Source organism: Sebastes umbrosus, chromosome 1 (assembly GCF_015220745.1).
Source record: "Sebastes umbrosus isolate fSebUmb1 chromosome 1, fSebUmb1.pri, whole genome shotgun sequence".
Lineage (NCBI taxonomy): Eukaryota > Metazoa > Chordata > Actinopteri > Perciformes > Sebastidae > Sebastes > Sebastes umbrosus.
This window is the reverse complement of record NC_051269.1, coordinates 26,990,201-27,017,246: the sequence shown is the minus strand read 5'-3', so window position 1 is coordinate 27,017,246 and position 27,046 is coordinate 26,990,201. Positions and strand designations below refer to the sequence as shown.

At 40.8% G+C, this 27,046-nt stretch overlaps 1 protein-coding gene across 2 annotated transcripts; it reads left to right on the top strand.

The window, feature by feature from the left end:
• The first annotated feature begins 501 nt into the window (after positions 1-501).
• On the top strand, positions 502-24,284 carry fancd2 (FA complementation group D2). 2 transcript variants are annotated; one of them, XM_037783171.1, is made up of 44 exons: positions 502-699; positions 964-1,027; positions 1,888-2,022; positions 2,125-2,192; positions 2,298-2,404; positions 2,543-2,603; positions 2,750-2,802; positions 2,899-2,977; positions 3,158-3,282; positions 3,386-3,473; positions 3,567-3,671; positions 3,779-3,879; positions 4,008-4,119; positions 4,246-4,281; positions 10,640-10,786; positions 10,905-11,039; positions 11,134-11,265; positions 11,377-11,484; positions 11,584-11,693; positions 11,792-11,846; positions 12,902-13,021; positions 13,174-13,247; positions 13,348-13,491; positions 13,619-13,719; positions 13,826-13,941; positions 14,033-14,141; positions 15,455-15,553; positions 15,648-15,742; positions 15,821-15,988; positions 16,282-16,398; positions 16,598-16,726; positions 16,913-17,031; positions 17,191-17,301; positions 17,762-17,892; positions 17,980-18,079; positions 19,525-19,647; positions 19,896-19,989; positions 20,290-20,361; positions 20,532-20,570; positions 20,652-20,726; positions 21,630-21,704; positions 21,898-22,044; positions 22,130-22,231; positions 23,793-24,284. In XM_037783171.1, the coding sequence occupies exons 2-44, from the start codon at positions 964-966 to the stop codon at positions 23,877-23,879; spliced, it is 4,368 nt and encodes a 1,455-aa protein (XP_037639099.1). In that variant the 5' UTR covers positions 502-699; the 3' UTR covers positions 23,880-24,284. The 2 variants fall into 2 exon arrangements, with proteins under 2 accessions (XP_037639099.1, XP_037639089.1); XM_037783161.1 differs by having other exon boundaries at positions 502-762.
• The last annotated feature ends 2,762 nt before the right edge of the window (positions 24,285-27,046 follow it).

Genomic DNA, 27,046 nt, shown 5'->3' with positions numbered 1-27,046 from the left:
ATGTCAAATACTTAATGACTTTGTAATCTACTCAATTTATTCATAAATTAATGAATCAATTTGTTAACAAATTTATTAATGGCTATTTTTATTGTACAATTAGTTATTAATCAATTAGATGCTTACAAGCTATTTACGTGACTCTTGTAATCCTCCATACTGCGGCACTTTAGCTTAAAAAGAGCATCCTGTTCCTAAATCATGATGTTACTGGGCTAAATGTTATTAGAAAAGCAAGTGAGGCGAAGAAGCAGAAGCAGGTAGCAGTCAACACTCTCAATATAAAACACACTCTCTGATGTAGTTGCGCAGGTACATCTTCTCTTGGGGGTGTGCTTGTTTCCCTCCACTGTGTATCCCGGAGAATGTCTTCGTGACTAAACAATCCGACAGAGTTCTAACCCCGCCCAACAACGGGCCAAGTTGTTTGTATAAACATGCGCCCTCAATGCTAGAAAAGTTAGGGACCGTGTAAAACATGTTGTTATGGTTGTAGCGTTGAACGACGGATAGCACCGTTTTAATAGCACCAACAGATATTTTAGTAAATAGACTAACTTATAAAAGAGATACATATAAATTGTGATTTTATTATTCTAAGAGGAGGGCATTTAATGATAGCTGTCATCCTCTGATACTTCAACACCACGAAGATGATCCCTAACTGGCTGGTGACGCGCTCAGCACATTGGCGCGGAGGTTTGTTTTGTAACTTCTGTGTCTCTGAGGTCGTAATATCTTCGTCTGAGTCTTCTTCTAAACGTATGTCTCAGTTTTATCATTTTACATAAACTACATAAAATCACATACTGCAAGTATGGCATGTTTGTGTTGTAGTTATTGAATTACCGGACTAGCTAGCTGATACTTTAGCCACAGTAGAGCAGTCTGCTGTGACGTCAGAGGTCTGTACTGTAACTATACTGTTATCTTGTTTGCTGCTTGTCCTTTATATCTCATCAGATGATGCGTAAAAAGAGACGCTCCTCTGTGGATAAAGGAGAGGGAGCAACTCCAACTACTACTAGTAAGTTTTATGTAAAGAAACACATCAGCAGTTAAAGCATAACTATTATTATTATTATTATCTGTCAGTAATATAATAGAGCTTCCTAGTGAAGTTCCCCAGCTTGACAGCTAACATATACAGATTCACAGATTTAACATTATTTACATTTTAGTGGAAAGTATCACAGGAGTATGACATAATCTGACAGGACCACACTGCATGTTTTATTTATTTATTTTATTTATTAGTTTATTTGACAGGGACAATACATGTAGGCTTTGTTACACTTAATTAAAGTGCAATTAAAAAATGCAAGGTATATAGGACTTCTAGCCATAGCTAATTTGCAGACCTTGTCCCTGGTTAGGCTTTTAAGAAAAATAAAGTAAATAAAAAAATTTAAAAAATACAGAATAGCACATCTTACATAAAATCAAATAATACAACATCGTACATTACAATCAATTTACATAATGTACTGTATGTTCCCAATCAATAATCAGTGATCACAGGTTTGGTTTAGTTTCAGCCAGTGTTTCACCTTTTCATTAAACGTTTTCAGGTCAGGTTGTATTTTTATATGACATCACACTGACATGATTACACCAACACACCAGTCATACAGTCATACAGGTATCACTCCGCTGACATACTACTTCACCTGTTATTAAGATGTACTGACCATTGTATCAGTTAACAAAAAGTAGTGCCTTTTCTTAGTCTAAAAATAATGTATTTTTTCCAAATATAAACACACCATGTCCTGTTCCCCTCATTAACCGGCACCTATCTGAAACATTGTCTATTTGGGGGAGCCCAGAGGTTTCTGACTCTGCTGGATACTGTTTTATTAAAGGTTTATTCTCTTCTCCTTATAGAGGCAAAGAAGAGTCGCAACACTGGTCGCCAACCAAAGGAGTCTGCTCCAGAGGAGAGCAATGAAAGTGTATTTGGCGTCTTTCTTCGAGAGGCAGGTGTCACCTTGAAACAAGGTGGCACGTCCAATGAGATTGGTAAATACACTCAATCCAAGTTTATAAAACATACCAGGACACTAAATTAAATCAGTTTTTCCACTTATGATTTTTCGGATCTTTATCTTTTCCCCCCTGTAGCTGTCGACCAAGTAGTTTTCCAAAAAAGGATACAGAGACAACTACAGAAGAGTCCAAGGTATCCTGGGGTAAGTGTTTATATATATATATATATATATACATATACCATTCCTATACAAAGTCAAGGCATTTAGCATGAGACTGTTATATTTCACTGCGATGTCTTTGCTCAGATTGTACAGGAATTCACCACTGGATTGGAGTCTCATATTGAGGACGCTGAGCGTTTTAGGAACTGCCTTCTTCCATGTGTCCCAAGATTGTCTGATGGAGACTCCAGGTGACTGTTATAAAAACACTCAATGCTAATAGAGGCTACTTCAACTTCAGCACAGCTACGACCTAGACCAAGCTTACTGTATGTCAGGGGTCTGACTGCATGGTGTGACATACTAACATGTTTTCTTCTGTGTTGCAGTTGTGTCAGCTCGTTCCAGGAAAGTCTTCTTCGCATGCTGTTGGGGATTGAGATGCTGCAGGTCAGATTTTCTGCATAGAGACAACTGCATCACCCTTTCACAGAGGATGTCACACAGAAACAGAAATTCCAAATGTCTTCTTTCTGCTGTGAGACATGTACATGTACAGTGCGTCTTCCACAAATCTACTTTTCTTTTTCACGCAGACCTCCATCATTAACACCTTGCTCGAGAAACTCCCTGAATTTATGCTTGATGGGTCAGTATTTCACAGGAGTTCACTTTACAGTATTTTACACACTTGTTGCCGTTGTCTTATTTTTCTAAATGTCAACTTTTTTTCTGTCCCTCACAGTACTGGAGATGGTGGACTCAGTGTTCCTCACACTATTATTAACCAGCTTAAATGGCTCGACCGAGTTGTGGACAGCAAGGTACTCATTTCTGTTGATGATAGGTTGCATGTACAGTAGTCACAGACATTAAAGTTATTAAACGTGTTTTTATTTTTGCTGGTCTGTTCCATTAGACCTGTAATCATGTAATTTTCCTTCACGTCAGTCATCACTAATTGCTCGATGGTCAAGTGTTTATTTCTGCCTTGTGATTTGCAGGAGTTGGCAGCGAAGCTCATGGAGCTGGTGTCAGTAGCACCAGTGGAGGTCCAGCGTGACATCATCACCAGTCTGCCAGAGATACTGGAAGACTCCCAGCACAATGATATAGCCAGAGAGCTCAAGTATGTACAGTGAATATCTACTAGAGATCTGTGGTTCTTGTGCTGTATGTGTGTTTTCAGAGTTGCTTATTTTATTTACTACTCTCATCCCTGTTCTCTGCAGCTCTTTACTCCAGGAGAACACTCAGTTGACTGTCCCCATCCTGGATGCCCTCTCTAGTCTGAACCTCAGCTCCTCATTACTTACTGAGGTAGTAAACACACTTATATTTGGTGAATTATTAAAGGCCAAGTGATTGTCACTGTGTTGTTACCCGTTACTGTCTGTGTGTCTGCTCTCTCAGGTCCGTGGAGCCGTTATGGCCACTTTGGCTGCTGTGCAACTGGAGGACCTTCCTGTGGTGGTGAAGTTCATCCTGCACTCTGTCTCAACGTCCGATGCTTATGAGGTCAGAGCTCAGAGTCATGTCCACAGCTTTTTGCATTAAAAAAAACACAACGTTGTTATGCTCTGGTTGTTACAGTACTGTATATTTTGTGTTTTCCCTGTGTGTAGGTGGTGTGTAATCTTCGTAAAAAGCTGGAGTTGGAGCAGTGTGTTCTCCCTCCTGTGCTGCAGGCCTCTCAGAGCCGCATGAAGAGCAAAGGATCAGCAGCGTAAGACAAACAAACACAGATGCCAATTCACTCACAACATCAGTACATTTTTGTCAGGAACCTGTTTTGAAGTAGGCCAACAGGTTCTTGATATAAATGTGATCCTAATAAATCTGGTTTTGGAGCAGGTCGGCTTCCACACCAGCAGCTGGCAGCAGCCAGGACAGCGTTGCGTTGACATTGGACGGCATCAAGTCAGCAGTGCGATTCCAGAAAATGATATCTGAGGCTTGGCTCAAGGTGGGAAATTAATCACTATTTAAGCCCCCTTGATTTAATTGATTAATAAATGCTGATGCTTTTGAATAACAGTTTTCTCAAATTCAGTGTTGCTTCCTGAACTTTTATTGTGTTATTTTTCATTAGGCAATAGAGTCTGTGGATGAAGAGGAGGACCATAAGGTGAGTGTCATCTCCTCAGTTCAGGTAGTCCCCTAGTAAATTGGTTAGCGTAGATGTAGAGGGCTTAGATCCCGTTCTATGAAATAAAGAAAAATTGTAAAAAAAAAAAAAGGAATTTGTAATTTTTACAACAGTTTTGCAGTTGTAAATAAAGTCTGGAAAATTATAAATATTAATATTAATATAATATTATATTTATGCATATATCTGTTGCAAGGTGAGGTGCAGGAGAGCAAGGTGAAAAGTCACGAAGAGAAATCATCACACTGGCAGGTAAGTATGCTTGAAAAATAAGGAAAAAACACATGGAGGGAAAATCATCCTCTGCATTCAGTTACACTGCTCACCACATGCCTGGTGCTGCTCTTTTTTACCACTCTCTTTTTCAAACTCTACTTTCACACATGGTCATATAACCTAACAGCCCGCCTTTCCAGTTCAAACTGGCTTATCAGGCGAATGCTGCCATCAGCTCAGACTGGAGACACCTGCAGTAAGAACCTGGGAAATCAGAGCACACCTGATTACACTTGGAGCCACTCAGTCCCTGTCAGTCAATTAACCCCTTAACTACCCACATAAGGAAAAACAAAGATAACTGTGATCAACCCCACTTGGCTTTACCAAACAGTTACTGAGGGAGTTGTTGCTTCCTCACATTTCACACCTCCTCCCCCTCTGGCTTACATAAGTCAGGCAAACATGACAGATAATCAGCAATAAGGTTTTTCTTACCAGGACAGTGCTCTATGGTGAACTGGTATGGCTGGAGGGCTAGGCACCAACGCAGAATCCTTGCATTCTGATGCTGCGTGGATTGCATCCACTTTAAAGGTCTGTGGTCTGTCTGCAATACAAACTCTCTTCCCAAAAGGTAATACTTCAATGAATCAATAGCCCATTTTATAGCCAGTCCCTCCTTTTCCACAGTAGAGTACTTTTTCTCCCGGTCAAACAGTTTCTTACTTAAGAACAGGACAGGTTTCTCTTCACCAGGTTCCCCCTGAGCTAGCACCGCTCCTAGTCCAACACCGGAGGTATCAACCTGCACAGGGAATGCTTTCGTGAAGTCCGGGCTCTGCAACACAGGAGCTTGACAGATCTGCCTTTTCAATGCCTGGAAGGCACGTTCACATTCATCATTCCATATCACTTTCGAGGTTGATTTTTTTGTTAGTTCGGTGAGTGGTGCCGCCAATGTAGAGAAATGGGGAACAAACCTTCTGTACCACCCCACCAGTCCTAAAAAGGATCTCACTTGCTTCTTGGACAGGGGTCTTGGAATCATCTGTATGGCCTTTATCTTCTCTATTTGTGGCCTTATCTGCCCACGGCCGACCAGGTACCCAAGGTATTTCACCTCCTCCTGAGCCCAGGAACACTTGTTTGCATTCAGGGTCAGCCCGGCTTCCTGTATCTTGCTTAGGACGATTTCAAGATGCTGCAAGTGTTCTTCCCAGGATTTACTGTAGATTACCACATCATCAAGATAGGCAGCTGAAAACCTGGAGCAATCATTAAGAACAATGTCCATTAATCTTTGAAAGGTCGCAGGTGCGCCATGAAGGCCAAAGGGTAACACAGTGTACTGGAACAAGCCCATTCCTGGAATCTGGAACGCTGTGTATTCTTTGCAAGATGGGTCAAGAGGCACTTGCCAGTAACCTTTACAAAGGTCTAATGCTGTGATGTAGTTGGCTTTCCCGATTCTCTCTAGCAGCTCATCAATACGGGGCATGGGATATGAATCAAAACAGGAAATACTGTTCAGTTTCCTCATGTCGGAACAGAACCGAGGTTGAGTACAATTTTTCTTGGGAACAAGCACTATGGGGTTTGACCACTCACTTCTGGATGGTTCAATGACTCCCATGTCCAACATCATCTGCACCTCCTTCTTCAGTGGTTCCATCATTCGTTCTGCAATTCTGTAAGGCTTCAGGCGAACAGGTTTAGTGTCCTTCAGAACAATTTTGTGTTTTATCACATCAGTTCGGCCAGGTTTTTCTGAGAACAATGATGGGAAAGATTGTTTAAGCTCACCCAGTTGATGCCACTGATCCACACTCAGGTGCTCTGGAGGGATCTGGGGTTTACACTTCTCTCTGAAGGGCATCATGTCCGCTTCCTCAGCTTCCGCCACATCATCTTCAGACTGGACATCCTGGACCATCAGAACATGCTCTCCACCTGTTTCCAAGGGATTTCTTTCATGGTATTCCTTTAATAGGTTTACATGGAGCAGTTGCTTGTGTTTTTGTTTATCAGGACAGGAAATTTCATATGTTACTGGGCCCACCTTTCTGGTAACAGGATAGGGGCCTTGCCACTTCGCTAGTAACTTACTCGGCCCAGTAGGGAGCAGTACCAACACTTTCTGTCCAGTTTTCAGTTCTCTTTCTCGAGCATGTTTGTCGTACCATACCTTTTGTTTATGTTGAGCCTCCAGCATGTTTTCTTTGACTCTTTCTCTGCAACTTTCCAGTTTGTCTCGCATCTGCAGAATGTAGGAGATGATGTTCGTTGTTGGTGACGTTGCCACACCAGCCACCCAGTTCTCCTTCAGCATGTCCAAAGGGCCTCTCACCTGTCTGCCATACAACAGCTCAAAAGGGGAGAAACCAGTTGAAGCCTGGGGTACCTCTCGATATGCAAACAAAAGGAAAGGCAACCATTTATCCCAGTCTTTGCCAGTATCATCAACAAATTTTCTCAACATTTGTTTCAGGGTACCATTAAATCGCTCGACAAGACCATCGGTTTCAGGGTGGTAAGGAGTGGTTCTTATCCCTTTCACACCAAGTTGAGAATACAGTGACTTCATTAGATGTGACATAAAGTTTGAACCTTGATCTGTTAAGATCTCTTTAGGGATGCCAACTCTAGAGAATAACTCCACTAAACATCGAACTATATGTTTGACCTGAATGGAGCGCAGTGGATAAACATCTGGATATCTGGTTGCATAGTCACATATCACCAGGGCAAATTTGTGTCCTTTGCTACTCTTTGGCAGGGGACCAATGATATCCATGGCTATTCTCTCATAAGGCACACTCATAATAGGTAATGGTTGTAATTGGCCTCGGTCTGAAATTTTGGTGGGGGCCACCACCTGGCAATCATGACATGTCTTGCAATACTCCAGTACCTCTTTGTATAACCCTGGCCAATAGAAGCGCTCAGCAATGCGGTTATAGGTTTTAGCCTGCCCTAAATGGCCAGCCCATGGAATAGTATGACCCAAATGCAGTATTACTTGACGATACTCTTTTGGAATAACAAGTCTGGGATTCTCAATGTCTGCCAAATACAAAAGGTTTTCTTTTATGACAAAGGGATCCCCAATTACACCTTTCAGCCCCCCTGTGCCAGCTTTTTGGACCCCATCTATTTCACAAACTTTTGCAAAGAGAGGTTTCAGAGAGGAGTCATTCTCCTGAATCTCTCTGAAATTGTCAGGGATTTGCCATTGTGGTTCAATGGGAGGAGTTAAAGGGAGAGAAGGGTCAGGACATTTAGCTTTATCAAGATTTCTGTTTTTCTCCTGACGACGCTGACGTTTTGTTTTCTTAACCTTATTTCCCCCTTTAAACAAACCATCATCTGCATCAGGTAGGGGTTCTAACCCCTTGGTGACAGAGCGAGTCACTACAGCACAAGAGTATGCTCTGGAGTTTTGCTGGACCAAATTGTCTAGCACAGGCAAATCTTCTCCAAGGATTACATCATATGCTAGGTGATCTAGCACACCAACAGTTAACATAAAGGCTTGCCCTTCAACCTCAATGATCACTTCTGCAGTTGGGTAATCTTTCCTACATCCATGAACACATGTGATATTTACATTTCGTTCAAAGTTAGTCAGTGAGTTGTGGAGTAGGCTGGACTTTACCAAAGTTTGCGAACTCCCAGTGTCAGCCAGAGCCTTTGCCACATGACCGTTAACTGTGACATCTACTACATGTCTATGTGGAATCATTTCATTCTCATTAACATCATCATGGTCATCATTATCAGGACGAGGTACAGAACACAACTCAACTGTTTTTGATCTTTTTAAAGGACAAAATGAAGCTTTGTGGCCAGGTTGCTGACAGTAAAAACATGTGAAGTTAGGTTTCAAGTTTGAATGTACAGGTTTCTTACCAACCCCAATGTCCTTATTGTTCACAACAGGCAAACCGTAAGGTTTGGTCTCCCCAAACCTTGACTTCCCAACAGTCAACTTTTTCCTTGAAGGGTCCCCGTGAGCAGCTGTGTAGCGTTCTGCCAGGTCCGCTGCTTCCTCTCCTGTCTGGGGATCGTTCTCCTTTACCCAGGTGCGAATGTCTGGTTGGAGCACACGGAGGTATTGCTCCAAAACAATAGACTCACCAATCTGCTCCTTAGTGCGGCTGTTTGGTCGCATCCATCGTTTATAAAATCCCTTTATCCGGTTGTAGGTTTCACGGACTGTTTCTCCCACTGGCACAATAGTGCTCCGGAAACGCTGTCTGTAAGTCTCCTCTGTCACATTGAACTTCATTAACACTGCTGCTTTAACGGCCTCGTAGGATTCAGCTTGTTCTTCGTCCATTCCAGCATAAGCATCAAGAGCTTTTCCCGTCAATAAGGTGACCACTCTGGCTGCCCACTCCACTGGCTGCCACCCCCATGTTCTGGCCATCCGCTCAAACCGAACAAAGAAGCTCTCTGGATCTTCACCTTCTTTGAAGTCAGGTATTCTTGGTTCACTGACATGGGGCCTGACAGACCGGGTTGGTGGAGAAGCACGCTGTTGCTGCTGAGGCAACAGTTGCTGTAATGAGGAGACAGGCCCACTAGCTTGAAGTGGAATGAATTTCTTTGGTTCTTTAACTGTGGGCAGGTGCATGGAGGTTTCAGCTTGCAGCTTTAAAACACCAGCAGGTATAGCATGAGGATAATGTTGGTCAGGCTGTTCATATTGTTCATCTGACATCCAGTCCTGCGTCGACTTTGCTCCCATCTCACCTCTTAGCTGTTTAATCTGATCAAAAAGTACCGCTTCAGTTTGTCTAGACCGTCGCATAAACTCTCTCATTTCTTCAAAAAAGTCTGTGGCAGAGAGTTCTTCACTAGCAACACGGTCTATAAGTATTTTTGGCCGTACCACTGGTTCTTCTTCTTCATCTCCAGCGGCCATGGCTCCATCAAGTGGTGGCTCAAACTCCACTGTCCTTTCAGCATTCTTTCTCTCCATTTCTGCCAAGGTGGATTTCTTCGGCCGACCTCTTCCACGTACTGCACCTCTCATTTAGTCAGCATTCCAACACCAACTCGACACAGGCGTATTAGATCCCACCACTGCCACCAATTGTTGCAAGGTGAGGTGCAGGAGAGCAAGGTGAAAAGTCACGAAGAGAAATCATCACACTGGCAGGTAAGTATGCTTGAAAAATAAGGCAGACTTTTATTTTCAGTCTGTAAAAATTCCATCAAACAAAGGAAAAAACACATGGAGGGAAAATCATCCTCTGCATTCAGTTACACTGCTCACCACATGCCTGGTGCTGCTCTTTTTTACCACTCTCTTTTTCAAACTCTACTTTCACACATGGTCATATAACCTAACAGCCCGCCTTTCCAGTTCAAACTGGCTTATCAGGCGAATGCTGCCATCAGCTCAGACTGGAGACACCTGCAGTAAGAACCTGGGAAATCAGAGCACACCTGATTACACTTGGAGCCACTCAGTCCCTGTCAGTCAATTAACCCCTTAACTACCCACATAAGGAAAAACAAAGATAACTGTGATCAACCCCACTTGGCTTTACCAAACAGTTACTGAGGGAGTTGTTGCTTCCTCACAATATCATACTGTACTAGGGCTGCAACTAATGATTATTTTCATTGTTGATTAATCTGCTGATTATTTTCTTGATTAATTGATTAGTTGTTTGGTCTATAACATCGACCAGTGTTTCCCAAAGCCCAAGACGACGTCCTCAAATGTCTTGTTTTGTCCACAGCTCAACGATATTCAGTTTACTGTCATAGAGGAGTAAAGAAACCAGAAAATATTCACATTGAAGAAGCTGGGATCAGAGAATTTTGACTTTTTTTTTCATAAAAAATTACTCAAATGGATTTTGTTGAAAAGAAAATTAACAAAATAGTTGGCAATTAATTTAATAGTTGAGAAATAATCGAATAATCTTTGCAGCTCTATATTATACACTAACTTACACCTTCAAAGCCAGTCACAAACTTTGGACACAAGAGACATTTTGAAATCAAGGACATGTAGAAACCTTATTTTTATTGGTCACATTTATGTCTCTGTGTGGATCTGAATCTGTGTGTCTCTCCCTTCAAATGTGCTCTGCCATGTCAGGTAATAGATCTGCTGGTGCTCTTCATCCTCCACTCCACCAACGCCAACCAGAGCCGGCGCGGGGCGGAGAGGGTGCTGAAGATGAAAGTGAGGACTGGACTGCTCCAGGAGGCTCTGCTCCAGAGGACCTTCAGAGACTATGCTCAGGTGGGTCAGTCTGCAGACATAGAAGTCTAAATATAAAGACAGCAGCACGGTGAATTTTATTTTTATTCATTAATATGATTTGAATAACATGTTGTATTTATTGATGACGATACTCTAGGTCATGCGAGGGTATTTCCCCTCCATCCTGGCTTTGGCTCAGAGTTTGTTGCGCTCCCCTGACCCCTGTGTGGTGCCATTTGGTGGACACATGTACCGACACTCATTCACTGCTTTTGACTCTTACTGCCAACAGGTGGGTTTGGGATTCGTTTTTTTTAAATGTGCATGATCATGTTTGTCTATTTCAGCCGAGTCATTTTAATTCCGTCCTGTCTTGTGTTTTGTAGGAGGTGGTGGGCTCTTTAGTGACCCATGTATGCAGCGGTGTGGGTGGGGAGGTGGACATGGCTCTGGAGCTGCTCTGTGGCCTCGTTACAGAAAAGCCCTCAGAAATGGCCCTGTATGCTGTTTTTGTCAAGGTAAGGAGGTGATCCATATATCTGCTTCTATCAACTTCTAGCTAGCAGACAGTCCTTGATGCTTGTCTCACAAAGGTTTAGCATCATTGTGTTTGATGATATTTGACACAGGGAATCTTGGACTACATGGACAACCTCACACCGCAGCAGATCCGCAGACTCTTCCACCTCCTGAGCAGACTGGCCTTTGGGCACCAGCAGCAGGGAGCTCACATCCAGGTGCACATTCACAAGACAATTCAGTCTTTTTTTCCGCCTTTTCTTGTCATCCTCCCACCAGGCTGATCTAGCTCTCTCGTTCTGTTTCTCTCTCCTCAGGATGACATGCACATAGTGATCCGCAAACAGCTCTCCAGCACCGTGCCCAAGTACAAGCGTATTGGCATCATTGGTGCTGTCATGATTGTAGGCAGCATGGGGGCCTCCAGGTAAAGGGGTTTTTACTTGCAGGCACAATCAGTATCTCCTTGTTCATTCTGTCACTTTCTCTTGATGACGCTCTCTGCTGCCCCCCCCCCTCCTCCAGGCTTAGAGTGAAGGAGTCACAGAATGGGTCGTTACCACAGGAGACGCTCAGACAGGTACATACTAGGCATTAAAATAATCAGAATGAACAATGTGTTTGTTGCAAGGTCACTGCAGTTTTTGAGTTTTTTTGCTTTTTATTTCGTTTATTTTCATTTAAATATCACTTTACTTGTAGCCTCACGTAGCCAGACCTATCTCCTCACTTATTTTGCTAAGTCCAGGATGCAGCGACAGTGCCATTGCGAAATAGATAGCGGAAATGGAGGAGATTTCCATCTGAAATAGGCGGCCAATGGCAGACTTGTACGCACAGTTTACATCCTGTGAGTCAGACTGCATTGCTTTTTGCTTACCGTTAGGGTTTAATAGTGAGTTATAGCTGCAATCCATAACTACTGGTACATATAGACAATAGTAAACTTTTTTTATGTACTTCAGTTCTAGATTTAGTGTTTCATCAGGGATAAGGAAGTATCTCATGAATGTAGGGTGTATAAAACAATACATACTCTTCAGTTTTTCCCATTCGTGTTGAGGAAAACATCCAAAAGCCTGTGACTTAAATTCTTATTTTGCATTTTAATTTGTTTTATAAGTTGATAAAATGACTTTAATTCACATTTGTGTTTGTAATTTTGCCATTTTGTTTATTTTAGCAAGCAGTAGTGTTTTATCAAGTGGGATTTGTTTATCATTTTGATAATAACCTTTTATATAATTTACATTTGCTACCAAGGGGGGGTTTGGCTAGAGCCAGCAGCACTACCTCAGGGCAGTATATAGAGGACATAATAACCCTTCATTTGGTGGTTGTGGGCTTGTATTCAAGATTCTGACTCATGTACATGAGTCTCGATGTAGACACTACACACCAGCTACGGGTTTGCTCTTTAATAACTAAACATGTGCTGTGACCTCCCTGTGGAAGCAAACACATTGTAATGGTAATAATTTCTCCTGATACAAACTATAAAAACATTATTATTAGTTGAAGAGTAGTATTCTCTCCATTCCTGTTACACCTGCCAACAGAGCACAGAGTGATTATAACTGAAGGTGTCTGGTTCTGTGGATATCTTCATGTATATGTGTGCATCGCTTGTTGCAGGTGAGCGCCCTGTTGGAGCTGCTGAAGTCCAGCAGTGAGAGCTCATCTGAGGCTGCAGCTCTGTACTATGATGAGCTGGCCAACCTGATCCTGAGCTCTACCCTGGACCCACAGGTGCAGGTGGGTCTCAACCTAGCATTTACCATAATTCCTATCTTAATAGCTCGTCTTATCTCTTCATTTATAAAAATGTTTTTGACATGCATCCAACGTAAGACTCGACTAAGGCATGATTAAGCATTCTGGTCCTGTTATTGTCCTCCTACCAACAGGAACAGATCGGAAAGAATGTCCTAGATACCTTCCAGAACGACTTTGTGGTGGATCTCGGGCCAGAAATATCGGGGTTAGTGATGGACAGCTGGCAGCATGAGAAATGATTCCCTTTAATAAACATTTATTCATATAACCACTTGTCATTAATCTCTCCTCCCTGTGTATCTCAGTTCCTTTCCCTTAACGCCCCGTGTGATGTACAACCTGGATGAGGAGGACAGTCAGCAACTCATCGCCGTCAACCTGCTGTCTCTACTGGCCAAAGACATCCAGAACAAAGGAGAGCAGCAGAGTCAAACCACGAAGGCACACAAGTCAGTTACCCCACTCCCACCACCTCTAACCGGATTTACAATTTCAGTTCATTTTGCAATATCTTACAAACGTGTATATAATGAACGAGATGTTGGATGTGTTTCTTTCTGTGTTTTGTGGGGACAGGCGAGTGTCTCCTCTCTGTTTGTCTCCATTGTTTCGCCTCCTGAGACTCTGTGAGGAGAAACAGAACCAGGGAGACCTGGCGGACATCGGGGCCATGTTGGGTGAGGAAGCGGAAGTTACACATTTCTCCTGGAAACCAGTTTGTTCCCATTTCTATGGCTGTAAAATAATTTGTGTCCGTGTGTGTTTACATTTGCTGCAACGCAGGCTGCCCTGTGATCCTAACAGACATGGATGTAGTAGAGAAAATGGAGAGCCTGTCAAAAGCTGAAAGGGAGTTCCTCTGTACCTTGCTGTTTCACACCATCAACTGGTTCAGAGAGGTAACTGCATGTGATTGGATTGTACAGCACGTTTCTTAAAAATAGGAGATATGTGATTAAAGGCGTGTCTTACCCCTGTTTTGTGATAAAGATCATAAATGCATTCTGTGGACAAAGAGAAACTGATTTGAAGATGAAAGTGATGAGCCGTCTGCAGAACATAACCTACCTTCAGACGCTGTTGGAGAGGGCTTTGGCAGGTGAGTTTTTGATCCATCAATCAGTGTTGTAGTCAAGACCACTAAACTGAGGCCAAGTCATGACCAAAACCAGACCAGTGCAAGTCCCACACTGCATGATACACTTATGATACAATGTGGAACATGCAAATCAGAGGCTTTCCTCAAATTGATCTGAAAGATTTACATTCCCGTAAAAATACCCACAGAAGACAAATGAAGATTCCTCTTTATTCTCCTCTGTTATTGACATATACAGTATACTGTATGTATGTGTATATCAGAGGTGGGACCTAGTCATTGGTTAATTGGCAAGTCACAAGTAAGTCTCAAATCTTTGCACTTAAGTCCCGAGTTAAGTCAAGAGTTTTGATTCCTAAACAAGTCATAATGTGCTTTTAACCAAATGTAATGTCATTTTAACAAGTAACTGGTGCTCAGTAATGTACAGTTAGTTCTTCATGGTTTTCTCCTGCAACTTGATTGGATGCTGTCGGTTTGGTTCAAGCAAAGTGGATCTGGGAATTAAGTCTCAATAATATTCACCAAAAATAAAGAGTCCAGAGTTCAACAAAAAAACATCACCTATCAGGGATTCAGCAATTAACAAGAAAAGATAGAAATTCAGTTTGTTCAGTTCAGTTCACTTGTTTCACCACGAGTAAATCCTCTTCCTAAACAAATCAATAAAGGATCTTTCAAAAAGTAAATAAACTCAACATCTCCGACGCTGTCAGAGTTACCTCCGGTACCGGGCGGTTGATTGTTTGTGCACGCACTTTTTAAATAACATACTTTTTAATCTTTGGGCTTTGGGGAAAGTATCAAGTATTTTCAAGTCAAAAGCCTCAAGTCCGAGTGAAGTCACGAGTCACCGGTGCTAAAGTCCAAGTCGAGTTGCAAGTCTTTTTTGATTTTGTCAAGTCGAATCTAAAGTCATCAAATTTGTGAGTCCCAGTCATGTGACTCTAGTCCACGCCTCTGGTGTATGGTATAAGTGTACCATGAGAAATGTCTTGATAAAATAATTAAAAGGCCTTGCAGAGGTGAATTTTATTCATGGGAATGTTTCCTTTGTTTTCTATGAGCAATCACAGTAATGATGAATAAATCAGACAATGCACAATGCAATGAGTCCTCTTTGTCCGAGACCGAGGCAAGGTAGAGTAAGAATATGGTCAATTCCGAGACGAGACTTTCACAAAGTGGTCTCGAGACCGGTCTCCAGACCGTCATTAATACTGAGCATCTCAAAATCCAGCCAGTATGACATGTGGTGTCAATTCCACTAAAGAGTTTTTAATAATGTACTTATTCTTGAATGTGTGTTTCAGGGACACCTGGTTATGTTCCACCTGTTGCCAACTTTGATGGAGAAAGCACAGATGGGGTTACACTTAGTGCTGCCGCTCCTGTGATTAAGGCAAAGAAAGGTAAGCGTGCCCAACTCCACGTTAATGAAACCAAACACTCTGAATGAGGGAATAAATAATTACATAATTGTCTAACTCACATTATTTTATTTAGATGGCACAGGAAAGAAGAGGAAGGCCCCGGGTAAGAAGTCCTCAGAGAGCAGCTCTCAGCTTGACGAGACGACTGAAGCAGACAAAACTCAGCAGGTAAACCTTGACCTCTTATTAATCTCTTTTTTTTTTTTACGTAACCAAGCTAAAAAGATGATTGTCCTTGTGCTAAAGGAGCAACCAGAGAAGGAGAAAGAGAAGGAGAAAGAAAAGGAGATCCGACAAGGTGTCAGTCTGGTGTCCTACAGACCGTTCTTCAGGGAGCTGGATATGGAGGTGCTCAGTGTGCTGCAGTGTGGCCTGTTGTCCCGCTCACTGCTCGACTCTGAGCTCCACACCAAGGTAAGAAAGGGAATAAGACATTTTGTTTTCTTTTAAAAGAGAGCAGGCCTTTCATGTATTTCTTTTTGACTGATTCAAAATCATCATGGCTTTCAAAGGGTTAGTCAGGGTACGGTTGCTTATATCCACACCTGGAAACATTTCTACCCAACCGTCCTCTGACACTGAGATTATTTTTGGAAGCGTGGAAATTCATTTGGAATGTAATGAAATCAATGTAAAAAAATGAAAATGTATGCACCACATGCATCAAAACGCAGGATTTTGTTATACATCTCCTCTGATATTCTGAGGTGCGAGAGGAGGTCCTGCTGGGTCCCGCTGAGCTGGTGTTCCTGCTGGAGGATATGCTTCGCAAACTGGAGTTCAGTCTCACAGCTGCCCCTGCCAAGAGACCCCCTTTCTTCAAGGTACAGGAAAAAAATAATGCATGCTATGTTATGAAAGCTCTTGAAATCTGAGAATGTGCAGGTCTTTGACATGTTGAGATGCTGAGACTGTCCTTAGTCAAGAAGCTTTAAGTGTCAATGATATTTAGTTACAACTGTATAGAACTGTAATATGCAGGCTTATATGAGATGAATCTTAATGCCATATGTTCATGTGCAGGCGAAGACCGATAAGAGCGTGGGCTTCTCCCATCTACAACAGAGGAGCTCCAAGGATTTTGCTTCCTACTGCATCCAGCTGCTGCCCGCCCTCTGCTCACACCTGGAGAACTGCCACAACCATTTTCAGGTACAAACACAAACAATACGTAGATATGTGTGAAGACCTTCTCTCTTTCTTCCAGGTGTCTATAAAAAAACTTGCTTGGTGTTTGAATACATTTGTGCATTTTTTTCCAGTGGGCCACCTCCGGGTCTGAGAAGTGAAGCTAATGCTGAAGTGCCTCTTATATATAGTGTATGTTTTTTTCCCCAGACACTGCTGTCTGAAAACAACGGCGTTGTGGATGGACCTGCCACAGATGTTCAGGAGTACCAGCTGATGACATCAGGCTACCAGCTGCTCCTGCAGGTCCTGAACACCACCTTCAGCTGGTGAGGAGCACCACTGACTTTAATGTCTGACATTAAATCTTTTAACTCTATAAAATGTCCGAGACTTTTCCACGCCTTTTGGAAGAGTCGGCATGTCTGGCATCTGTTTATTTTTGTCTCTGAAATGTGTCCATGTATGTGTGTGTGTGTGTTCGTCAGGTCTGGATTCAGCCAGCCAGGAAAGCGGAGCTTACTGAAAAAGGCTCTGGGAGTTTTGGCTGAACGACTAAAAGAGGGAAGTGCTGAGTTGACCCTGGAGCAGCTTGTTAAGTGAGTGATCAAGTTTAAGAGCAGCAGAGTAACTAATATAGGGCTGCTTATAGGGCTGCAACTAACAATTACTTTCATTATCACTGCTGAATCTGTTATTTTCTAGTTTAGTTGATTAATCGTTTGGACTATAAAATGTCAGAAAATAGTGACAAATGTTTCATCCACTTTCTCAAAGTCCAAGGTGATGTCTTTAAATGTCTGTTTTGTCAATCCAAAACCCTAAAGATATTCAGTTTAATATGATATAAAACAGAGAAAAGCAGGATTTCCTGCCATTTTTGCATGAAAAATTACTTTAACAATGAATTGGATTAAAAGAACAACAAAGAAAAGGGACAGTTGCAATTTGTTCTAAAAGGAACTCTTAATATCAGAATTGTCTAATAATGTCAAGTGTTTTTAGTCGTGTTTTTGACAGGATCAAATGTATTTTTACCCCTGTTTATTCTCTGTTTAGACACAGCTTTGAGTACCTGGTGAACTTCTGCAGCACATTGCCAAGTCTCAGCACAGCCCTGTGTCTCTCCCAGCTCCTGTCCACTGTGTCAGAGAAAGGAGGGAACCCTGCTGCCTACAGAGAGCAGACCGGTCAGTCGGACATGTTGCCTCACTTAAAACCAACTTGATCTGCTGTCCAATGGACTGTGATGATAAATGCATGATTTCTCTTCCAAGCTTCCCTGGCAAAACGATTCCTGAGCCAAGACTGGGTGACAGCCAGCGGAGAGAAGGAGCGAGGGAACAAATTCAATGAAGCGCTTCACACTCTGCTAAGGTGCGTCTGCATGTCAGAAATGGACATCTTGCACACACAAAAAATGTGCATGCAAATTTGATGGAAAGCAACCAAGATGCTTCTATTAGAGACTTATGCATTGGTAATTGATTTTAGTTTATCACACATACTGTAAATTGTATTGGTATATATGATGGCCGGTAAGTAACAAGAAGCTGAAGTACAGACACGCCCTATAGGGTAAGTTTGTGGTAATTTAGAACTCATGTTGCCATTACATAGTTTGACCACCACAGAGTGACGACAAGTGAGATTTCTAGATCTAAAATGTTTTAAAAAAACTAACATCAGCCGATATATCGTTAGCAGATTTTGTATGGACTCAAATATCTATATTGTTATTGACACTAAGTCAATAAAGTAAACTAATTCAAGCATTTCAATTGATTTGTATCAAGAGCTTCATCTTTAACGACCCTGTATGGGAGACACACCAGGTGAAGAGGGTTAAGAATTGAAATAATAGATATCGCCTTGAAACTTCCCCAGTTGACTACTTACACTAAGACAAATACTTTTTGTATGACAAGTTTTCTGAGATGTTATGTTTAAATATGCAAATGAGGCATTATCTAATGCTAGCTTTTGTTGAATTTAAGATAAATCTACAGACACAGAAGTGTAGTAAAATAATACACTAAATGAGTATTGTGGATGTTTTCTTTCCACTAGTCTGAAAGAAGAAATGTTATGGAAGCAAAATAGACCATCCATCCATCCATCCATTATCTGTAACCACCTATGCTATTCAGGGTCGTGGGGGGGCTGGACATTGGGCGAAGGCGGGATACACCCTGGACAGGTCCCCAGACTATCACAGGGCTGACACATAGAGACAGGCAACCATTCACTCTCACAATCACACTTCCGGGCAATTTGGAGTCAACAATTAACCTGCATGTCTTTGAACAGTGGGAGGAAGCCGGAGAACCCGGAGAAAACCCACGCTAACACGGGGAGAACATGCAAACTCTCCAAATTGACCAGTGGATGAAAAAATTTTGTCCAGAGTGTCTCCTCTTAAAGAAACCTCTATGTTTTTATATTAGTCTTTTGTACGTTTGTGTGTGTAATGTTATTTGCAATACGAAGTGCTTAGGGAAATTACCTATGTCTCTTTTAATAAATGTTTATACTCCATGCAGAGCAGTAAAAGCAAACAAACAAGCATCAGCTCCAGGATGGTGTGCTGTCCACCCACGTACCACACAAGTAGTTCAGAGTATTTGTAGTCTCTCATGAAGTCGGTGTTTTGTTCAGCGTTTCTCATAGTTACACAACACTATGACCGCAACACATTAATGTTAAAGCACCTAGAGGTGTTCTCACATTTATAAAGCTAGTTATTATCATATATGGTATTGTTACAAATGTGAACAAGCATCTAAATGCTTTAATTATGATTTCTTTTCTCCTCTCTGCAGAATTTACCTGGCGCATGTCGACGATGTTCTGAAAGCAGTGGAGGAAATAGCTGGAGAAGGAATCCCCGAGCTCATCAACGCATCAAAAGATGAGAGCTCTGCATCATGGCCCACTCTCAACAGGTAGATCCTCATCACCATCAGGTCACTGTGCAAAAATGGGAGGTCGCTTCTGAGTTAGTGATTATACAAAAGTAGCTTAGATTGCAGTTATATTTCTTCATGTGCTCCTTCCATCCAGCACTTGGCAGCCTCACCGCGGCTAACTGTGATAACAATATATCAACAATAATCACAGTAAAGGAGCCTATTTATCCACATCGTTATTGTTCTGTTGTTCATTCTTTCATTATTTTCTTCTTCCTCTTCAGGCAGACATTCCTGGTGTTCTACAAAGTGTTGATGGCGGAGCTGGAAAAGGCCATCAAGAAGATTCCTGCTGGCAAAGTCAGTGACAACACTGAGGTCAGCCACTAGATATCGCACTTCACTCTGTGTTTACATGCGTACAGTATACCGTAGAGCTCTGGAGAGCCACAAAACATCTACACGTCTACTAAAAAATCAGCAATTATACTTTTAAACTTTTGTGAATGCCAGATTGTTCAAACTCAGTCGACTAAGAATTTGTCTTTTGTGCATTTTTGTGCATATGTAATTGTTAGTTTCTCATCAACTGTCCGTTTTTAAAATAATTCACACAAGTGAGACCATACTTTGTGTGTGTGTGTGTGTTTTAACTTTAAAATGATGTCCTCCTTCAAGGCTCAGAGTGAGAAGCTGCTGACGTGGAACCTGGCTGTCAGAGATTTTCACATCCTGGTCAACCTCGTTAAGGTCTGTTAGCTTCATGATCTAATGGCAGTGAATGTCTTTTATACTGGGTCTTATTTACATTTTATAATCTTTATTATTTAATCTCTAATCTTTTATGGATTTGTTAGTCTTTAATGTGTTCAAGTTCAGCTCACCTAGTCACATATTTGTCCTCTGATCTCTTCTTCCAGGTGTTTGATTCTAGGCCGGTGCTCAACGTGTGCCTGAAGGTGAGTTGGCTGTGTGTGCTGAAAAAGATTTCACATTCAGTTGACTTTGTTGTCAACTGATTATAATGTTGTTATTGGCAGTATGGTCGCCTTTTCCTGGAGTCCTTCCTGAAGTTGGGGATGCCACTACTGGACAACAGTTTCAAAAGGCACATGGTACGCATGAAGTCTTTTCACCTAGTACAGCTTGTAAATGTCATATTGAGCTGAACGTTGAATTGTGAAGTTGTGGTCTAAAATAGTGGACCTTGATGTTATTACTTCTGCAAACAACACGTAACTACAGTACACTTTACTCAAGGGGATTTTCCATGTTCCTGATTTAATATAAGCAAATATTTTATTATGCACTCCCAAACCGTCAGAATATATTGTATTAAGGCACAAAAGATTTCTCAAATGTCAAAGTACTTAAATAAAATGTTATAGTTTGTCCCTGAACAAGTTGATTCATGCCTGGCTTTATATATATATTATATGTAAGTGCATGTTTTCTTCTTCTGCTTCCCTATATCATTAGAACATGGGTTGGCACTAGGGCTGCAACTAACGATTATTTTCATTGTCGATTAATCTGTTCATGATTTTCTCGATTAATTGATTAGTTGTTTGGTCTGTAAAATGTCCCAAGATGACGTCCTCAAATGTCTTGTTTTGTCCACGACTCAAAGATATTCAGTTTACTGTCATAGAGGAGTAAAGAAACCAGAACATATTCACATTTAAGAAGCTGGGATCAGAGAATTTTGACTTTTCTTTCTTAAAAAAAATGACTCAAATCGATGAATCGATCATCAAATAGTTGGTGATTAATTTAATAGTTTACAACTAATTGAGTAATCGATCAATCGTTGCAGCTCTAGTTGGTGCTAGAGCATGGCTAAGCACAGAAAAACATTCAGTGTTGTTGTGTAAAAACATGCAAAATAAAGTGCTGCCACTGGGATGACTGTGTGATATGTATGGGAATTCTTTATAAGGAATAATAACCCTTGAGATGTGCCATCTTGTTTTCAAAGTGGGTCCTAAAATGTGTGTGTGATTCATTGTGTTTTTAAGGAGGATGTCCAGAGCCTGCTAAAAACCTTCCAGCTCAGCACCCGGCAGCTCCATCACATGTGTGGACATTCTAAGGTAGAAACAGATCACATAGTTTATAGTTCACTTCTGTCTAATTTCTTTAGTTGGAGACATCTCTCTGCATGTACTGGTGCCAAATCTACCAATCCAGGAGCACAACATACTCCTGTTAAGTCTAGACAGTGTACATGTTAATCCTCTGGTGTTCTATAACTAAGTAATATTGTCATGATGTGTTGGTGCTCAGATTCAACAGGATACAAGTCTGACCAGCCACGTCCCAGCCTTAAAGAAGAGCCTCGAGCTGTTTGTTTACAGAGTGAAGGCCATGCTGACGCTCAACAACTGTCAGGAGGCGTTTTGGATTGGCAACCTGAAGAATCGCAACCTGAAGGTACAGGCATTACTGAACTTATAGTATGTGCCTCTGTTCACATTTGAGTCATTCTCTTACAGTAAACGAACATTATGCGCTGCAGGGTGAAGAGATACTTTCTCAGCGGTCACAAGGAAGTGATGAGGAGGAGGAGGATGAGGAGGAGCAACGTTCACCGCCGGCTCAGGACCAGTCAGACGATGAGGTACCTGCCATTTCCAGTAGGGCTGCACAATTAATTGAAATTTTATCAAAATCGCAATATGGTCTACTGCAATTGTCAAATTGCAGGATGAGAAGGAAATCATAATATTTGCTAATGGTGAAATGTGTGTAAAAATACTATTTTAAATTAAATATTGTGATGCTGCAGAGATGTCCGGGCCTACACATCATATTCTACAGACTTAAGAAAACATATTTGTTTGCTACAGATCCCCGCAAAAAAAAAAAATCACACCGTAATCATTTTATTATGTTTAAATGAGAATAATGATGTAAAAATTATTATTCCCTCTAATATCGCAAATCATATCGCAATTGCAATATCAGTAAAACAAAAATTGCAATTAGATATTTTTTTCAAATTTGTGCAGCCCTAATTTCCAGGCATTATGTTCACATCTGATAGAGGAATAGAGGAATAGGATTGACTCCCAGCAGATTTGCTCCAATTTAGAAATGTTATTGTTTGTATTTATCACACATGACAATAGATTATTGTTATTTTTATAGATTAATTTTGACATGGAAAATAAAAAGGTTTGATTCAGACAATATGACTTAGAGTTGATTTGGATCAACAAACTGGCACCTTTTTATTTTTCTCTAAATCTTTCTTTTTATACTACTGTTCATCATTTTCTTTCATTTGTTTCCTTCTTAAAATACAAAATGATATTCCCTATACGACAACGAGCAGTTAGTGTTGACTTACCGGCTTTCTTGAGGGAATAAAGGCAAATGTTTGTGTTATAATGTCGACACCAGATATATAGAGTCCTATGAAATGTAGATGCATCACACTTTGACTGTATTTGTTGTGTGCTGCTTAAACGCGTGGAAACCATTTCAAGCGTTTCTGAAAAATCATGTAAACTGAATTAAAGTTATATCAGCGATGACTTGACCAAGAATTAATCGACAAAATGGTGTAAAAACTACAGAGACCAACACGTATTGGGTAAATGTTTTTGATAATGTGTGCACACTAATTATGTTGTAATTAGTATGAAGTGAACTGTGGTGTGTTTCACAACAACAACCTGGGAGGAATTTGGGAGATTATACGGCATACAACAAAATCAGGGAGTGTATGCTGTAAACAAAGAGAGAAAGAGGGAAAAAAACTGAACAATGGCTGTAAATAAATGTGTAAGTAAGCGTAAAGTGGCTGAACAGATTGGCAGGAGTGGGGAACACAACACAGGTTTTATTTGAAGAGATAAGCAGCTCACAGTAATAATACAGTCCGTTATATAAGCCAGACAAACAACGTGCTTCCACTGCTGCTGAGTCGGTCGTTACTTTGTGAAGTTCAAATCATACAAGTCGGTTAACAGAAACTGTAGAGGGAAAGTGGGCTGATAAGATAACTCTCTCCAGCAAGCTAATGATTTGTGGCTGACACAGTTAAAAGAGGGAAAACGTTTGATATGGTGTCAGTTCCAAGACCCCAAGTTATGTAGTTTCTCCCTAATGCTGCTTGATGTAAGCAGGTTCACCGCTTTAATTCAGCATGTTTACCAAACTGTGCTTTCCTTCAGGCCCAGGAGACCGACTCTGAAGAAAGTAAGAAGGTCAACATAGACGAAGATGTGGATCAAGATGATATTACAGACGACTCCGACTAACAGAACAATAAACTGTTGGTTTTGATTTTTAACTTGTGCATTTGGTTCAAATCCCCATTTGTGGATCACCTTTCGACATTTCTAATGCCGTTGTGTAGTGTCTTTTTACATTAACCCTTTCTAAATGTATGGAATACTTCTACTCACTTGACAATGTGCAGGTATACGCTCATTAACACCAATATAAAATCACAATTCTTGTATTCTTACTTCATGGCAATAACACTGCAAGCACATTAAAAAGTTCATGACATGCATTTATGTACTTCCACAGGTTTTTCTTTTCTGTTGAAGATAAAACATGCCTAATAATTAGGTATTTTCACATTAGGCAGGGCTCTTTAAAAAAAATGTGCTGTATGATTTATTCTATTTGTTGACAAAATAAAATATGGATTGTTGACAGATTGTTTCAGTCTTATTTATCATTCAATATTAAATATATTTTAATATTATTTTAATATTATAGCTGTTTTTTCACCGTTTTTTTCCCCACAACTACACTTTTACAATGACAAAATAATTCAAATGTTATAAAGTGTATGCTTTGCAGCATGGGAGAACACTGAGTTTTTTCACTGACTAAACACTTGAGATCTTTGTTCCCGGGAAATCCCATAAAGAGGGACAGCACTGATTAGCGTGAGCTTTAAATGAAGGCGAGCAATCTCTTTGATACTCTGAGGTCCTGGAGACTCATCTGAGAACATGTTTAAACAGGATTTGAAAGATAATTCGAACTCTTTGTACACAAAAGTCAGGATTTATAAAAACAAATGTAATGGTAGAATAGACATTAATATACATAACCTTTAACCCACACATTACTACATGGTGGACACCCTGTAAATTGAAATCCAAGAAACCTGTTAGTCAAATAGTCATCTGCAGTAGTTTGCAGACACACTTTTAAATGCATCTCAGTTCTCCCTTTTCAGTGTGGAAACAACACAGTTACAGATTAACAACGTAAGGCAGGTAATACAAAAGGCATTGTGTATCACAATAATAACATTGGAAAGTTATTCTGCTTTTATAACCCTCAATCAATGCAGCTAATGAATCAAATTGACAGCAGGCTAGGCCACATCTGTCCGCTCAAAGACTCCTGGTAAGGAGATGATGAAATTAAAGAAGTGAACTACTTGGGTGTTGAAGGAAAAATCCACCATAAAACCGCATTAATATTTACTTTTCCAAGCTACTTGGACACTAAAGTCAACATTTCCAAACCGTATCCCTTTACTGGAACTTTACTGGGCCACGTAGTCTTCTGTCTGTTGATGCTGTATTCTTTAGCAGTTTTTCCATTACTCAGTTTAAGGATTTGTCTCTAGATGACTGAATATAATATAATAATAATAATACAGATTTGTCAAATTCCCAAATTAAAGGTTTTATTGATAAAATCTTTATGTAGACGAATAGTTAAAAAAACAACAAAAAAACACGTCAACAGAGCCTTTAGAAAGGTGCTGAATAAAAGAACGGCTTTTCCTGAAAAAAAAAAATAATGTTTTGGAATTAATCATTTTTAAAATGTTGGCGGGTCCAAAATGAATGTATTGTTTATCTCTGTGGAAGATATCTGACGTTTGGTTCCCACTTCTAACGAGGCTTGTGAGCCAATAGTAAAACAACGTAGGTATCACGTGGTATCTCTGGGTTGTCAGTTAGTGTGGACAAATGGATACATGTCTAAGATTCACTGTAAGTGCCTGGCAATGACTTGTTGTGAAGTAAATGCAATGGAACGAGGAGGGAGAATGCAACATCTAGTGGCTGAATGTTAACAATGTTATCAATAGCACCTTTAAAACTGAGCTGTATAATATTAAATTGCAATTTGACGGTGGACTTTTCCTTTAAGTAGGTAAGGTGCTCTCTGATGGTTGGTAAGGTCATTAAAATATTCCAATCTAACTTTAGTTTTTTGGACTTTGGACATGTTGGATTTATTATGTACAAAAGTGCTTACAATGACCTGAAATAACCTGATTGTTGGATTAGTTGTGCATGAAGTGTTTGCGAGGACAGGGAGGATGGCACATTCTGTTCTTTTTGCAAGGTCAAAGAGAGAAAGGAGTCAGAAGGAGATAACAAAGAAGAAGATATGCAGCAAAGACATCACGTGCCATAATCTCATGAATATTACTATTGTGTAAACCATGAATAGACTGGATCAGGGATAGCTCGGGATTCAGACTTCGCGAACTGACCCATGCACTGTATGTTGTCAGGGACACGTTGATTGGATCCAGATATCTGTAAACTCTTTTATTTTACTTATGCAACATTGATTGTTCGGAATAAATTGAATCATTATGCTTTAACTCATCTGTTTGGAAATTCTCTTTGTCACACAAGATTAACCAACACATAACTGGGCCTTGACCTCTTGGAGGTAGAAAGCCAGTTCCTTCAGACAACGCTCTGGAGTTATTGGAAATGTTTAGATCTCATGAGTTGAGAACCACTGGGCTAGTCTATACTGGTCACAATTTAAGTATTAATAATAGTATAATAGAGTGTCTTCAGGGGCCCAAAAGTGTGGACCTGATCCAAAACAACAGACCCATGGAAAACCTAGCTGAGCCCACATTCACTGTCTGGCATCAAATGTAACATTTCTCTCATGGTGATTATGACACACCACATGATCTAATTGGGTCGGTGCTGATGGCAGAGTTCTAATACAGTTACACTGAATATAATTCAACTCAGATCCTGGGTCAGGTCCTGGATCCCAAGAGCCGAGTGCACCAGTGAGGCCCTTTACTGTAGAAGCCAGTGATATGCTTGCGGCTGTGTGTCCATCAGCTTGTTTTGGTAGTTTTCTGCCCCCGAGTGGCCAAAAATGTATTAATGCAGCTTTAAATTTGGTCACGCATATAAGCTGCCCAAACTGACAGTACACAGTTTGAACATACTGTGGCAAGCCACAAAAACTGTACTTTTCCCTATGAAACATGTATATCACACCACTGATTCTGTCCTAACTTGTTACAGAACTTGTTCTGGGCTTTCTGTCCCGCAAACTCAACTCCACTGAATTCTGCTCAAATTTGTTTTTTTTATTTCTGTTCATATTTTGTCCTTAAAGGTCCCATATTATGCTCATTTTCAGGTTCGTACTTGTATTTTGTGTTTCTACTAGAACATGTTTA